Source organism: Ptiloglossa arizonensis, chromosome 5 (genome assembly GCF_051014685.1).
Source record: "Ptiloglossa arizonensis isolate GNS036 chromosome 5, iyPtiAriz1_principal, whole genome shotgun sequence".
In the NCBI taxonomy this organism is placed as follows: Eukaryota; Metazoa; Arthropoda; class Insecta; order Hymenoptera; family Colletidae; genus Ptiloglossa; species Ptiloglossa arizonensis.
This window is the reverse complement of record NC_135052.1, coordinates 24608490-24623643: the sequence shown is the minus strand read 5'-3', so window position 1 is coordinate 24623643 and position 15154 is coordinate 24608490. Positions and strand designations below refer to the sequence as shown.

At 40.8% G+C, this 15154-nt stretch overlaps 1 protein-coding gene across 9 annotated transcripts in view; it reads left to right on the top strand.

The window, feature by feature from the left end:
- Nfi (Nuclear factor I) overlaps nt 1-14913 on the top strand; it is a 168532-nt gene extending 153619 nt beyond the window's left edge. For 6 of the 9 annotated variants that reach the window (XM_076311339.1, XM_076311336.1, XM_076311333.1 and 3 more), the window contains 4 exons: nt 4819-5006; nt 8018-8380; nt 9171-9405; nt 9951-14913. In XM_076311339.1, coding sequence (XP_076167454.1) covers nt 4819-5006; nt 8018-8380; nt 9171-9405; nt 9951-10225 — 1061 coding nt within the window. In that variant the 3' untranslated portion in view covers nt 10226-14913. Of the gene's footprint in view, nt 1-4818; nt 5007-8017; nt 8381-9170; nt 9406-9817 lie in introns of all 9 variants that reach the window. The other 3 variants (XM_076311337.1, XM_076311334.1, XM_076311340.1) reach the window with 3 other exon arrangements.
- Nucleotides 14914-15154: the final 241 nt, after the last annotated feature.

The window sequence follows — 15154 nt, the reverse complement described above, 5'->3', positions numbered from 1 at the left end:
ACGTAGGGCCCCCTTAGTTTGTTTATTCAGTTTTGCGAAAGGCTTACGAATTTTTGTCGGGGGATGGGAACTCTGATACTTCCGGAACACTGGTGTCCCAGAGATCTCCTCTTTGACGCACGTACACGAGTGAAAGTAGATACGCCCGGCCATGGTCAGACCGAGCGTAAGCGGGGGAACGTGTCTGATCACCAACCCGCCTATTCTACTGGCGCGAGAAAGATCGGTTCGGACCCCGCTATCAAGAAAATACTCCGAGCAGGGGTCTCGATAACCAGAAATTGTTATTGTTAAAATACCTTGGACAATCCCAGAACGATATACACGTGGTATCGTTAATTGTTAATTAATCACACAATACAAGAAAATGAATGAGAAATAATCTTCCATTCGTTTAGTTGGTACGAAGTCTCCAGTACACGGGGTGATTCGGAAATTCATACTTCGGGAGGTGAATTTATGCGCTAAAATGGGTAAACAATTTTCTAGGAACTTATCTCCTATATACATTAATTTTCGAGTTATGGACAATCGAAGAAAATCTTTACAGTGTTAGATTCGTTCTTTGATATTTTTAATTCGGGGTCGTTTAAAATCTAGCGTCTGTTCAAGAAAAGTTGACCATGTACTGTGCGCAGCTGAGAAGATTACCTTTGGAAAAAATTGAGAAGGAAAAAAATTTTTTACGCTGTATTTATTTTTATATAACGTGGTACTACATTCTCCTTAAGAGAAGAATCTTGGAATAAGTATTCTAAGAATAGAATTTCAAAGAATCACCTTTTTTTTTACACTGAGTATTTTTTTTTAATTGTCCATTTATTGAGAACTCTGGTATATAGGAAATACTGTTATGGGACATTTTTTACTCGTCTTAGTGTGCAAATTTACCGCCTAAAATATAAATATGTGTTTGAAAATCACCAATTTGCATTCTTTGGCAAAGAATTTTTTTTTATCATTCTATTTACAATTATACATATATATAAATATATGCACGTGCAAGTAATGTGCCATTCAACCGACATGAAGAGGTAGCTTTTTACTAACAATGTGAATGGAACATGCAAACCTTATTTTTTTCCGTGTAATTTATTAACAACTGATACTTCGTACACCATTTTGTTACTATCCAAGCATTCTAACAATACTTTCTCGCTATCCCAACCCCCTACTCGGAATGTTTCCTTGCACGACACGACTTCCCCAATTTTTAAATTCCAATCGACACAATAAAAAAATGCAACTTTTTTCCATCAAAAATTCTTCCTTTCGATGCAAAACGACAACAAACGACATCGACGTCGAACCGAGACTAATTCCGCCCGCTTTTGTTTGAAAGAAAACTTTTTCGAGTCTCCACGAGGGAGAAGAAAAAAAAATTTCAAAAACGAACCTTTTTTTTCAATCAATCCCCGTTTTCGTGCAACCCCCTGTGAAGCAGAGAATTTAACCCTCGATCGAAAATAATTTTCCAAGGAGCCCCAAAAAACCGATCAATCGGCCTGGAACACCCCCCACCCGCGACGAACTATACTAACCGTAATCGAACCGTTTGATCTAACTGAATCGTATTTTTGTATGCCTCTGTATGGAAAATAAGTATATTCCACGATATATATTCCTGTGTATGTATAGTACTATATACGAATATCTATATGTGTATATATATATATATATACATATATTAACATCGAAAAAAAATATATATATATATATACATATATACATACATCTATTTTTTCTAACGTCCCCGTTTGCCTGTCCGTCTGACTGACCTGTCTGTTACCGAGAAAGAAAAAAAATAATAAAAAAAAAAAATACTCCAATCTAATCGACCAACCCCTGTCCCCTGTTCGTTCGAAGTCGAGCTCGAACTCGAATTGTCGAGAAAAATCGGTCTCGAGAAAACAACAACAACCACCCCACCCCCCACCCCCCTTGAAAACCCCACCGTCCCCCGAGCACAAGGAATTTCGTTCGGGGCTTTTGGAAACGGACAGACAGACAGACGGACGGCATTTCTTGCTAACTGCGTAGTACCGGTCTACCTGGTAAGCTAGCTGTCGCTGTCTGTCTGTCTGTTTGTCCGTTCGTCTGTCTGTTCGTCTGTCTGTCTGTCTGTCTGTCTGTCTGTCTGCCCACCCTGTTACACCCTATTACACCTGTTCACGTATTACTATTTTTTAAGGGTACAGCCTCGAGTCGAAGGGAATATTTTCGATGGTTCCGTGTACGGGTTAACGTGGAAAATTCGTGAAAATTCGACGAAAATTTGAAAATGGAGGGCAATGTTCGATTCGGTGTCACCCGAGATCACTCGGTCGCGAAGAATTTGCATTTCGACGACGATCGCGGGTACATCGTGTCCTCGAAAGTTTCTCGGAACGTGTTGGCAATTCAAGGCGGAAAAGAATTTCGAGAATTTAAATTTCGAAAATTTGGAATCATTGTCGAGAGGCTTGGAAATTTTGGGACGTTTTTCGGTTTGAAAATTTCGAGCGATTTGAAAGAAAAGAGGACTTTCGATTATTCGTCGAGGAATAATTGTAAAAGAATAGAACCAATTTTGGATAATTATTTCGTGAAACGAATTTTGAATAATTATTTCACAAAACTAATTTTGGATAATTATTTCGTGAAACGAATTTTGAATAATTATTTCATGAAACGAATTTGGGATAATTATTTCATAGAACTAATTTTGGATCATTATTTCATGAAACGAATTTTGGATAATTAGTTCACAGAACTATTTTTGGATAATTATTTTGTAAAACGAATTTTGGATAATTATTTCACAGAATTAATTTTAGATAATTATTTCGTGAAACAAATTTTGGATAATTATTTCACAGAACTAATTTTCGATAATTATTTCACAAAACTATTTTTGGATAATTATTTCGTAAAACGAATTTTGGATAATTATTTCACAGAACTATTTTTGGATAATTATTTCGTAAAACGAATTTTGGATAATTATTTCACAGAATTAATTTTAGATAATTGTCTCATAGAATAAATTTTGGATAATTATTTCATGGAACGAATTTTAAATAACTGTCGATGGAATAAATTTATTTTACTATTAACTTTACCATCCAATGATACAATTTGTTAATTTTACTAACAATACTAAAATTCTGCCGATCTGTGCAACGAAGTATTTATTCTATTGGTGATATCCTGGTCCGAAATTTCAAAATTTCAATACTCGAAATTTTCGATATTTCGTACGATTACGAAAACCGTACTTAACCATGCGAAGAGAAATTCTCGAGATTCGTGACATCCACAGTCTATCGGTTAGATCATCGTTCAATTTCCACGAGAACCCTGGGATCCATGGATCGAGCGACGATCGAGGCCGTGCCCGTCTGAACCGTGCACACCATAATTATCTCTATCTCACTCACTGTCACACGGCCAATGCTCTGGGTATGTCGTATGCTGGATGGAATTACTTACTATATATTGACTTAATTGACTTGATTGATTCAATTAATTTTCGAACCTTGATTGAAACTTGTTTATTGCTCACACTCTATCTCTCTCTCTCTCCGTACGATACTACCTATTCTATTGTTGTTGCGATGTTGGTGTTGTTGTTTACCATATACATATATATATATACATACATACATACATATATATATCACGTATATATGTATATCATTGTATTGATGTTGATGTTGTTGTTACCTTGATGTTTTTGATGTGTTGTTTAATCGTTGTTATCTTGCTGTTTGATGTTTGTTGTTGCACTATATATATCTATATATACCTCTCTATCTATATATTATTATTATATATATATACATACATGTATATATCCACATGTTGCGCGACACACGTGCACGCGTGCGCGCGCGCCCCAATTTGCAATTATTACATTAACGAAAAATTAATAAATTGATTGAACGTTAAATTCGATCGTTAACAACAGGGATTAAAAATCGAGCGAACAATGTTTTGTTGCATCTGCGCGCGCGTGCGCGTACACGCGTAAATAAATACATGTACATTTCAGCCAGCCAGCCTCACGCTTGGAGTGCCTTATATATATATATCTATATATATATATATATACTTAACACGATCGTTATAGTTGGTCGCCCCCTACCCCCTGAAACACCACTAAAACCACCCCCTAACAGACTTACAGCGGCAATCGTTACCTCTGTTTGCTCCCTCTTCCACTAAACTCTCGGGGCGAACTCGAGCGGGTAACATTCCACGCTTTGTTAACGTTCCATGGTATTAACAAAATTAACAAAATCGTCGCTCGTGCTTGCAAACTCCCCGTGGAAAAGAACTACAGCGCGGTGAACGTGCATCGTCCAACGACTCGGATTCTTCTCGAGAACTGTTAACCCTTGCCTGCCACGCGTGGGTTCTTTCTGACCCGGAGAGACTTTCACAATCGCTAACGATACATCATCGACCACAGCTTCCCCTCCATTTGAAGGAAACGCGACGAAGCAACGGAATATTCGTTCGAAGCGTTTACGCGAGCGAGGTCAAGTTACGGGTCAGTTTGGACCCACGCGCGGTCGCCCGAACCGCTGGCAGCGCTAGGGTTAATGTTTACGCGATAATTGACGAGAACGTTGGCCACGTTTCAATGCGAGTTATTCGAAAATATCTTTCAAGAGGGGGGGGGAGGGGGAGAAGACGAAGAAGACGAAGAGGTCCTTGAAGGGGGTAGCGAAACAGAGTCGATCCAATGGAAAGATGGCGGTCGAGTGTTAGGGGGTGGTTCAACGTGGCCACGGCCAGACAGTCGGACGATGACAGTGGTGAATTGTGTTTCAGGATTGCACTCACCGCACGAAGGACTGGCCGGTGGTTCCGGTCAGAGTATGTCCGGGCTCGCCTACTACCAGCCGGAGCACCCTGCCTCCGCGGGGGTGGTCAAGTACCCCGAGAACGGTCACGACACCCTCTCGGATTTCGTGACGTTCGTCTGCCAGGAGGCCGAGAATACTCAGCAACTGCCCCAGGTAGCTTCCGGATCCTTTAAAGCCGCCCCGTTGTTGTCGCTCGTCGAGGAGCGGGAGGGGGGTGAAACGCTGTTCAACTTCTGTCCACGACTTCTTTTCCCCCGAATTATTTTCTCGTTACACGAGGAAACGAGTCGAAACGAGCCGTGCTCGAAATACGCGAGCGTTTGCTAGAACCTGGCCACTTAATTGTCGCCTCTCGTTCTCGCGACGAGACGGAAAAATGTCTCATAAGTTGAAACCTTACTCGTTCTTATATCAATTTTAAACATGTAGAATTTTCTCCTGCGTGAATTATAAACAAGTTGAATTTTTTCTTGGGTAAATTATAAACAAGTTGAAATAATTCTTGGGTATATTTTAAACAAATTGAATTCTTTTCTTGGGTAAATTTTTAACAAGTTGAATTTTTTCTTGGGTGAATTATAAACAAGTTGAAATAATTCTTGGGTGAATTTTAAACAAGTTTAGTTCTTTTCTTGGGTAAATTTTAAACAAGTTGAATTTTTTCTTGTGTAAATTTTAAACAAATAGAATTTGTTCTTATATAAATTCGAAACAAATAGAATTTTAGTGTTAGAATTATATTATAAAGAATCGGGTTAGAATAATCGAAGGAATTATTATAATAATAAAAAAATAGAAACTACGATAATTAGAGTAATTCTAACAATTCAATTCTTACTGATCAAAATTTTATTATTTAGCGAATTCGAAATCTTATTATGTACACGAATAATAATTGTACTAAATAAATATCTTAGAATATTGTTGAAATATAAAATTTTATCGTAATAATAAAGTTATATCATGAATTAAAAAATATTTCGGTAATTCAATTTTCTGAGTATAGAACAATTTATAATTATATTTATTCAAGTCAAGAAATAAACTGCACTTACGGAATATCCAGTTACTTATGGATAAGATTTGCAATGTCATTTGTTTTAGAATTTTGAACGTCTAATATACTAAAAACTATTATTTGTCCGAATAAATAATTTTTGCAAGTTTTCCAAGGAAGTTGAACAATGTTCTCGATTACCCCGAACGAAAACAAAGGGGCGGTTCTGTACGACCTGCATCGTCATCCGTGTTCCAGTCGCCCTGGATTTTTCGAGTCCGATTTGTTAATAAACTAATTGTTGATTAGGATTTAAAACCATTGGCGTAAACGTTACAGCCCTTCTCTTATGCAATTATGTCGATATTAACGGCTGAAGAAAATCGAAAACCGTCCCGAATCGAATTTGATGACAAAATTCAGATTTCAACCCCTCGTTTGCGATAATTTATACACTCAATTGTTTTTTGTTTGCGCTGTTAAATCTATGGTTCACCGGTAAATTTGTTTTAAAAAATATTCTAATGTCGTGCCACCATTTTGGATAATAAAAATATAAATACAAATTTGTCATTAGTAGGCGCGAAAAATATTTGCTAAATTTGCAATATTTATTTACAAAATTATTACAAAAATTTATTAAAAGACTATGTTTTCCATATTAGCGTACTCGATAATTGTGTAAAATTCCGGTTTGATACTCAACGATCTAAAGGAACATATGGAATACTCAAAAAAATATTTTGAAAAAAATAGAAAATTTATCAACCCTCTAAAGATTAACAAATTTAGCTGCCTTCACGAGAAAAAAGAAAATCGAATTTTACTTGCAAACGAGGGGTTCGAGAGAGAAAAGAACTCAATACGAAACGAACAAAGGTATCGTTGTCCTCCGAGAAGATTGCAATTAGGAGTCTAATAATTTTTTTCATGCAATCAAAAAGTAACTAGATCCAACACCAACTCAGATTCCTACGGACAGACCCTATATCGGCGCTAGAGCTGGTTACTTTCTGATTCTATGATAAAAAATTACCGGACCCACATCAAAGACATTAAACTCATTATATAAAGAAAATAATAAATATTACCACCATCCACGATGCGTGAGTTATTGTAGCGCGAAAAGAATTAAGGATGCAAGATACAGCAATCACTATACATTGAAAAAAATCTAACCACTACCCAAAATACAAATAGGATCACTGTATTATGAAAAAAATATCAATATGCCCACTATCCAGAGTGCTAGGGTAATTGCATAAGAAATAATATGCCCATCGTCCAAAGTGCTAGGATCATTGTACAATGAAAAAAAAATATTTGACTACCATTCAGGGTGGTAGATTCATTGTATAAGAAAAAACATAAATATGACCACCATTCAGGATGCTAGAATCATTGCATGACCGTAAGTATTGTGCCATTATGTATAACTCAAACCTAGCCCAGACTTAATCCAGACCAACCAGGATGCTAGGGTCATTCTGTGAGATATAATATAAATATAACTTGACCCAGATCAGTTCACTCCCTAACCCAGACCTAATTTATACGTACCCTAGACCTAATCCAGGTCATCCAAGATGGGATTCACTGGGATCAATCTATGAGATATAGTATAAATATGACCTGACCCAGACTTAACCTAGACCTAACCTAGACCTAATCCAGACCATCCAGGATGGGATGCATTGGCATCAATCTGTGAGATATAGTATAAATATGACCTGCCCCAGACTTAACCTAGACCTAACCTAGACCTAATCCAGACCTAATCCAGACCATCCAGGATGGGATGCATTGGCATCAATCTGTGAAATATAGTATAAATATGACTTGCCCCAGACTTAACCCAGACCTAACCTAGATCTAATCCAGACCATCCAGGATGGGATGCATTGGCATCCATCTGTGAGATATAGTATAAATATGACCTGCCCCAAAGGTTTAAACTAGATCTAACCTAGACTTAATCCAAACCATCCAGGATGGGATGCACTGGGGTCATTCTGTAAGATATAATATAAATAATGACCAACTTGGTGGCAATCTTCTCGTTGGTCCATGGTACGCGTTACAATCTGAGAAAAAGAAAGCAGAAAACGGGGTGAGTGGATCACGCGCGGGTCGACGACGTTGATCGGTGGGTGTGTGGTATTTCCAGGCGCAGCTAGCCGGACCCCGCACTGGAATACAAAAGTTCTCACAGTATTATCCAAGCTCGATGCTACCGCCGCCGCCACCAGCCCCGATGGCGAGGCCGGTCGCCATAATCAGGTCGACGGGCGAACTGACGGCTGCGAGCTCAAACTCGCCCCCAACGTCGTCGACGTCGCCGACGGACCCGGCGGAACTCGCGTCGAATCAGGAACAAATGGCGGCTGCGGCCGCGGTGGGCCTGGTCGGCTCAGGGTGCCAGACCTCCGTCGATCCTGCCGGCAGGAAGAGCCCTGCCAGGATCCTCGTCACAGCGCCGCACACCAGTCGGGAGTACACCTTTGCTCACTTCCACTCCCAGCCTGGACAGGTGAGGATACCAAAGACTCACTCCTACTAACCGTGTTCGTTATACCCTGAGATTCGTTTGAAAACGTTTGAAGGATGTTGCGAGTCAAAATGTTTGAGAGGTGCAAGAGTATGAGAGAGGTGCTCCTTAACCCTTAAGACTTGTCTGAAAGCAGCTGAAAGGTTTGGGAGCTGCAGTGAGTGGAAATGTTTGGGAGATGCGAGCATACCGAGGATGATTGACTGATTTGAAGGTGGAGAAGTGTCAAGAATGGATGATTTTCTTAACCATGCTCATTAACCTTTGAAACCTGTGTCACAGTGTTTGAAGTGGTTGAATGATGTGAGTTGGAATGTTTGAAAAGTGACAGATGCTCTTTGGAAAAGTAACAAGAGTGTATAGCTGTGTCCTCTTCCAAAAATTGTTATGATACCAAAGAACTAAATCTATAATTAACTAACGAAACATTCTAGAAATTTGAAATACGAAAGTTTTAATTTTGATCTTTTCACAAGAAAGTGGTATTGTGTGCACAGAGCACCTGCTTCGTAAGCAATCTTAAACTTTCTTCCAAAGTTTAGATTTGTCACTTTAAACATCAAAGTCTTTCCTTTCCCTGAGGGAGACACAGCTGTAAAGTGTCCTTGTGCTTAGAGAGCACTTGGCATGTACAAAAGACAGTGGGTTTCTCTGGACTCAAACGAAGTGTCTCGACCTGTAGTACCCTAAATTTTCCAAGCACGTGCCCTAACTCGATTAATAATAGGATGGACTTTCATAGTGATTCGAAATGCGTTTTTCATTTGCGCAGCAAATATTTACGTACCCCACCATCGGCTCGATGTCGGGGGTGATCTCCCCGACGAACCTCTCCCTCTTCTCGTCGCCAGTTTCGGTGACGAGGCCGGTGGCTACCCAGAGATCAGTCTCTAACGTGCCACCACGCTGGAACACGGCACCCTTCATCAACCTGGAGGATGACTACAACATGATCGCCCCGATTATCACTGGAACAGCCAGTGAACCGCCTTCCGCCATGGACGAAGGTCAGTAACATTGTAACAATACGACAAAACGATCAACGAATGTTAACCCTCGCTGTACCAGGCCTGGGTATTTTCGTACACAGAGACTATCCTTCAATCTCTGGATTGAACAATTCTCCTTGGAAATTAAGAAAAGTACGATGAAACGATAGAATATTTGTTCGAAATATTAATGCAAGATGAAGCTCCGGGTCTATTTTAACCCAGGTGTGGCGTCTCCCGTGATCATCCGAACCACTAGTATCGCGAGGGTTAAGCAACGTGCCTTGCTCTGCTGAGATCGTCGAGACTTCGGTCTCAGTCCTCATAGACAATTGATGTACACTCGTTTGATTTACTTAATCATTGTTACCATGGACTATCCGGACGAACTCATAAATTCGTAAAAATTCTTTGTTTATCGACACGCCAGAACGGGTGAACCTCCGAAAGCAACCTCCGCCGGGCGGACACCACCTACAAACCACGGTCATCAACTTTCGGAACGACACTTGGACACCCAAAAATCCGTACCAGCTAACCATGAACTGACCTCGATGTTCCAGAACGTTACTTCCACCCGGTGCACACGAGCAGCGTGGTGGACAAAAGCGGCGGTAGCCTGATGGGCGGCGATTTGGGAGTGACGGGGGATCCAACGTCCCATCATCATCAGTCCCAGCAGTCGCAGCAATCCCAACAACCGCAACAGCAGCAACAGCAACAACAGCCACCGCAGCAGCAGCAGCAGCAGCAGCAGCAACAGCAGCAACAGCAGCAGCAACAGCAGCAGCAACAAGTGATGCAAGACAAAAGCGGCCGACCAAAGTCTCCCCCGTGACACTGGAGGCTCAGACCGGAAAGTCTCGAGAAGCTCGCATGTTCCACGGGGTCGTTACTCACCACCGCGTACGATAATAACCCTGAGCCGGATGGGAATCGCCAGGATTCCTCGTGTCGTGTTCAGCTTCGCGACCTAAGCCCGCGGAGAATCGAGTGCCTGAGAGTCTGATCGTAGTTTAAGCCGACGCCGCCCGAGGGACCGAGAGACTTCCGGCGAACGGATACCAGCCAGCGTATCGGTGGGGGGAGGCCTCGACCGCTTCAGTGGCGACACCTACGCCGCGAGGTGGCGCGTCGGTCGAGCATCGGGAGCTCGCGGAGCAAACTCTATCACCCTCCGAGGACTTTTGCTTCGAGCGGGTCTAGATCCCGCTTCTCGATTAAAAACTTACAGATTTTCATTTTCAAACAACCTGAGAGAGAATATCGTTGCCCATCGGGTACGCGAAACGAAAGAAAATTGGAGAATACAATGACGGGGGGAAACAATAACAATTTTTCTCCGAGGTTATTCTTGTCAGGGTTTTGAGGTTATTAATGTTTCTTGTGAGTGGAACCATGCCATTTTTGGATAGATCTTTTTGGTATTCCGGTTAGAAACACTTCGAGGAAAGTATGTGAAAGGATATAATATCGAAGAATACAACAACGGGGAAAAGAATTTTCCCGAGATTATCTTTGCATGATTGCGGGGTTATTAATGTTTTTCTTTTTCTTTTTTTCAACGGAACCGTGCCATTTTTTGGATAGATCTTCTTGGTATTTGAGTAGAAAAGTTTCGAGATATGTATGTGTAATTGGAAAAGGAAACAACGATTCTCACCGAGATTATTTTTTCAGGATTTCGAGGTTATCGATGTCTTTGCTTTTTTGAAGTCGAACTATACGAGTGTATCTGATTCAAGATTGTCGAACTGTGCACCGTTGCGTGACAAGAGTAACGTTTCTTTGTGTTTCTCGTTCTCCTTTTCACTACCTCTCCCCGATACTTTTACACTGGGAATATCGATCCAAAGTAACGCACGTCAGTGCCTCGCTTAATGTTCGAAAACCAATTATCAATATGCAAGGCACGGGTAGAGAATATTTCGTCGATTCGACGACAAATAGGATACAATAGGATTCCCCAAACAATAGTGGGGGAGACTGCTGAACACGAATCCGAGCGGCAACTTTGATCAATAACCGAGGCGTTACCGTATATGGTCTCCATTTTCAAAACGTATCAATAACTTTAAAATTCTCCAAAAAAAAAAGATTCTCCGATGGTACACTTTTCTCCCATATATTCGCAAGAAACAGAAATTATTTAGACGTTCCCCGTTTTAGTGTATATTAACCCTGTACTATATATTGAACTTACTCCTACACCTATTTATCTTGTTGTTCACCGCCCGAGGAATTAAATCGGTTTGACGCTAGTATAATATCAGAGAACACGATCGCGGATCTGGTCGGTTCGAAGGACTCGTTTGCACCTCGGAGGGGTAACGTTTCGGTCAATTAATTATTACTCTGCTCGTCGAAGCGTCGATGCAAAGGCCTCCGTCACCGAAAGCGTCCTTCTCCTCCCTCGGTGCGATATAATTCGTAATTCTGTCTCTCTGTCTGTCTCTTCTCTCTCTCTCTCTCTCTCTCTTACTCTCTCTTTCTATCTCTTACTCTTTATATTTTACTCTCTCTTTCTATCTCTTACTCTTTATATTTTACTCTCTCTTTCTATCTCTTACTCTTTATATTTTACTCTCTCTTTCTATCTCTTACTCTTTATATTTTACTCTCTCTTTCTATCTCTTACTCTTTATATTTTACTCTCTCTTTCTATCTCTTACTCTTTATATTTTACTCTCTCTTTCTATCTCTTACTCTTTATATTTTACTCTCTCTTTCTATCTCTTACTCTTTATATTTTACTCTCCATTTCTCTCTCTCTCTCTCTCTCTTAAGTGTCCTCGAAAGACGTGAGTAAGGACCCCAAAAATTTTGTCTCCTATTCGAAACGTCTCCGATTGTCGCCGATCGGTCCCGTCGACCGGACCATAGACGATTTAATGAAAGAAAAAAAAATTAAAAAAAAAGTATAAAAAAAAAGACACGAGAAAGGAAAAAATCGTGAACACGAACACGAGAGAAACTCTTAGAGAATCATCGTTTCCCCGCGATTTTGATAACGATGTGTCCTATTCTTCCTGCTTCGAAGCCCTTCGAGAGAAAAAAAAAAGCGTTTTTGTACATACACGGGGCCCCGTACGTTGCATCCGGAGTCGTGAGCGCGGTATTTTGTAAAATTTTAGAGGACTTTAGAGTAGCGAAAGACGTACACAGAAACACACGTACACAAACACAAACAAACACGTACATACGTACGTACATACATACATACATATAGACAGACAAACAAACACAAACAAATGCGTACGTACGTACATACATACAGTTATACATACATACAGACAGACATACAGATAAACAGACAGACAGACAGGTAGACAGACAAACATACATACATACATACATACATACATACATACATACATACATGCATACATACAGACATACATACATACACACATCATACATGCATACATACAGGCAGACAGACAGACATACATACATACATACATACAGACAGACAGACAGACATACATACATACAAACATGCATACACACACACAGAGAGAGAACACAAATCTGCACGCTCTTCGTTGGAAGGGGATTAGCGAGACGGAAAACAGACGACAAAAAAAAAATATGAGGACGACGAAAGAAAAAAATTTCTAGTGCCAATCGAGTAGCTTATAAATATTATAACGAAATTATAATTTTCTATTATATTTTTTTATAATATTTATGAAGGAACACACACGCTTGTTTAGACGCGACAGTGGAGGGGAGGAGGTTGTTAGTCGAGACGCGATGGAAGCTTCTTCTCGGGTGATCGAGCGTTTATACGAAAAACTGAAAGAAAGAAAGAAAAAAAAAAAATAAATAAATAAATAAATAAAATGGTCGAGGGGCACCGATCGACGAATCGGTCAAGTCTAACCGGTCCACGAACCACGGATAATAATAATAATAATAATTATATTAATTATAATAATAATAATAATAATAATAATGATTAATAACTTTATAAAAAATTGTATCGTTATAATCGCCTAATGCTCAGGCTAGTGCTGACACTAGTGAAAGAGAAACAGAGATGAAAAGACTAGTGTGGACTAGTCACCAGAGGCTGCTAGTTAGAAACAAAGTGAATATTTAATATTGATTACTTGGTAAATTAAGCGGTTTACTAATTTACGAGATACGTTATATCGATAATAATGTTGAACGGCGTGTCGAGAAGGACGACGAAGAAGACGAGAGCCGCGCGGAAGACGACAAAAGCGGAGACAGTTGGATGTGCAACGAATATAGTGAACGGAAGGATACGCGGAGAGCAATATCGAGATAGTGAGAGATTAATCTATAGTTCTATTAACTATTAGGAATTTAGCGTGCGTCATGAAGATTGCGCTGCATCAAACTCGACGACAACGAACGAAGGTCCTAACTATTATTGTCCAAAGTGCTTTCCGTCGACTGTGCGTTATAAAAGAGGGTGTCCGACGATGAGAAAAGAAATTTTGGGATCGTACCCTTCGGCTGCCATATTGAAACCACTGTGCACGAACCAGACTCTTTAATGGTCGATAGAGTCTTCGTCAAGGTCAACGATCGACAAACTTCCCAGCACCGATAATTCCAATTGGCTCTCGATTGGTGTCCAGGGGACACCAAAAAAGTTCAGACGTCAGGGGACACCGTAATGTTGAGACGTCAGGGGACATCGTAAAGTTAGATGCCCTCTTTGTGGAAAAACTTCCATTCCGGGCTAGATTATACGGGATTCTAGGGACTACGGGACACCTGGCAGCCGAAGGGTCGAAAACAAGCACAAAGGATGACCTGTCCAGCTCGTGACACCCAAGATACCTGCTCTCGAGGAATCCCCTGATTAAAATGCGCTTAATGTACTCGCTAGAACGACCGGATAGTTTCGAGGCGGTTTCTTCTTGGATTTGTAACATCACTACCCTGTTTTTTCTCTCTTCGAGTGAGGTTGAAAGGGTGCGGCGGCCTCTTGCCCATTATCGACGAACTGCGCGATCATCATCGAACGAACGAACGATGATTCGTGAAACATTGCCGGGACGACGACCAGGGAGCACCGTGTTCCCTGTTCACGCGACTTTCACCTCGGTTTGTTTCGTTTCTTTCTCCGTGCTCCAGCTCTCCTCTCCCGATGGTTCACAACGGGGTGACTTGCTTCCAGACCACCCGGTATGCCGAACCTTAACATTCGTCCGTGTTAACGCACCTGTTTCTAGAGCTCCACAAGACACACCAACGACCACCCCAAAAATTCGTAGCTTCGAGTGTCATCCAGATGGCACATGTGTCATCCTGAGGGCACAGTTGCAGAGTCCCCCTTGTGTGTGTTTCAAGACTAACCAGTGGAAGGTACTTGGTAACTTCCTGCCCTATTAACACCTCGTTTCCTCAAGCTTTACGAAAATGTTATCGCTCGACCTGTAGATTCGATTATTGATACGTCTATCGCTTTGAGTATCGTCACAATCCCCCAAGGATACGCTTGGTAGCACTCTGCTGAGTTGACAACTTGCTTTCTAAAACTACGTGGGACATCATCGGAATCGTTCGACCTCTAGACTCGTGAAAGTCGTCCGGGGGCACAGTTGTAGGGTCCTAAGTCTTTGGAGAATCAGAAGTATCTAACAAGTTGTTGCACCTGGTAACATTCTGTGGAATTAACAACTCGATCGCTAGAGGTCTAAAGAATGTCTTCAGCGTGGTTGAACCTGTAGATTCGTGTTGGTAATATCATCGAAATCCTCTGAAGGCGCAAGTACGGAGTCTACCT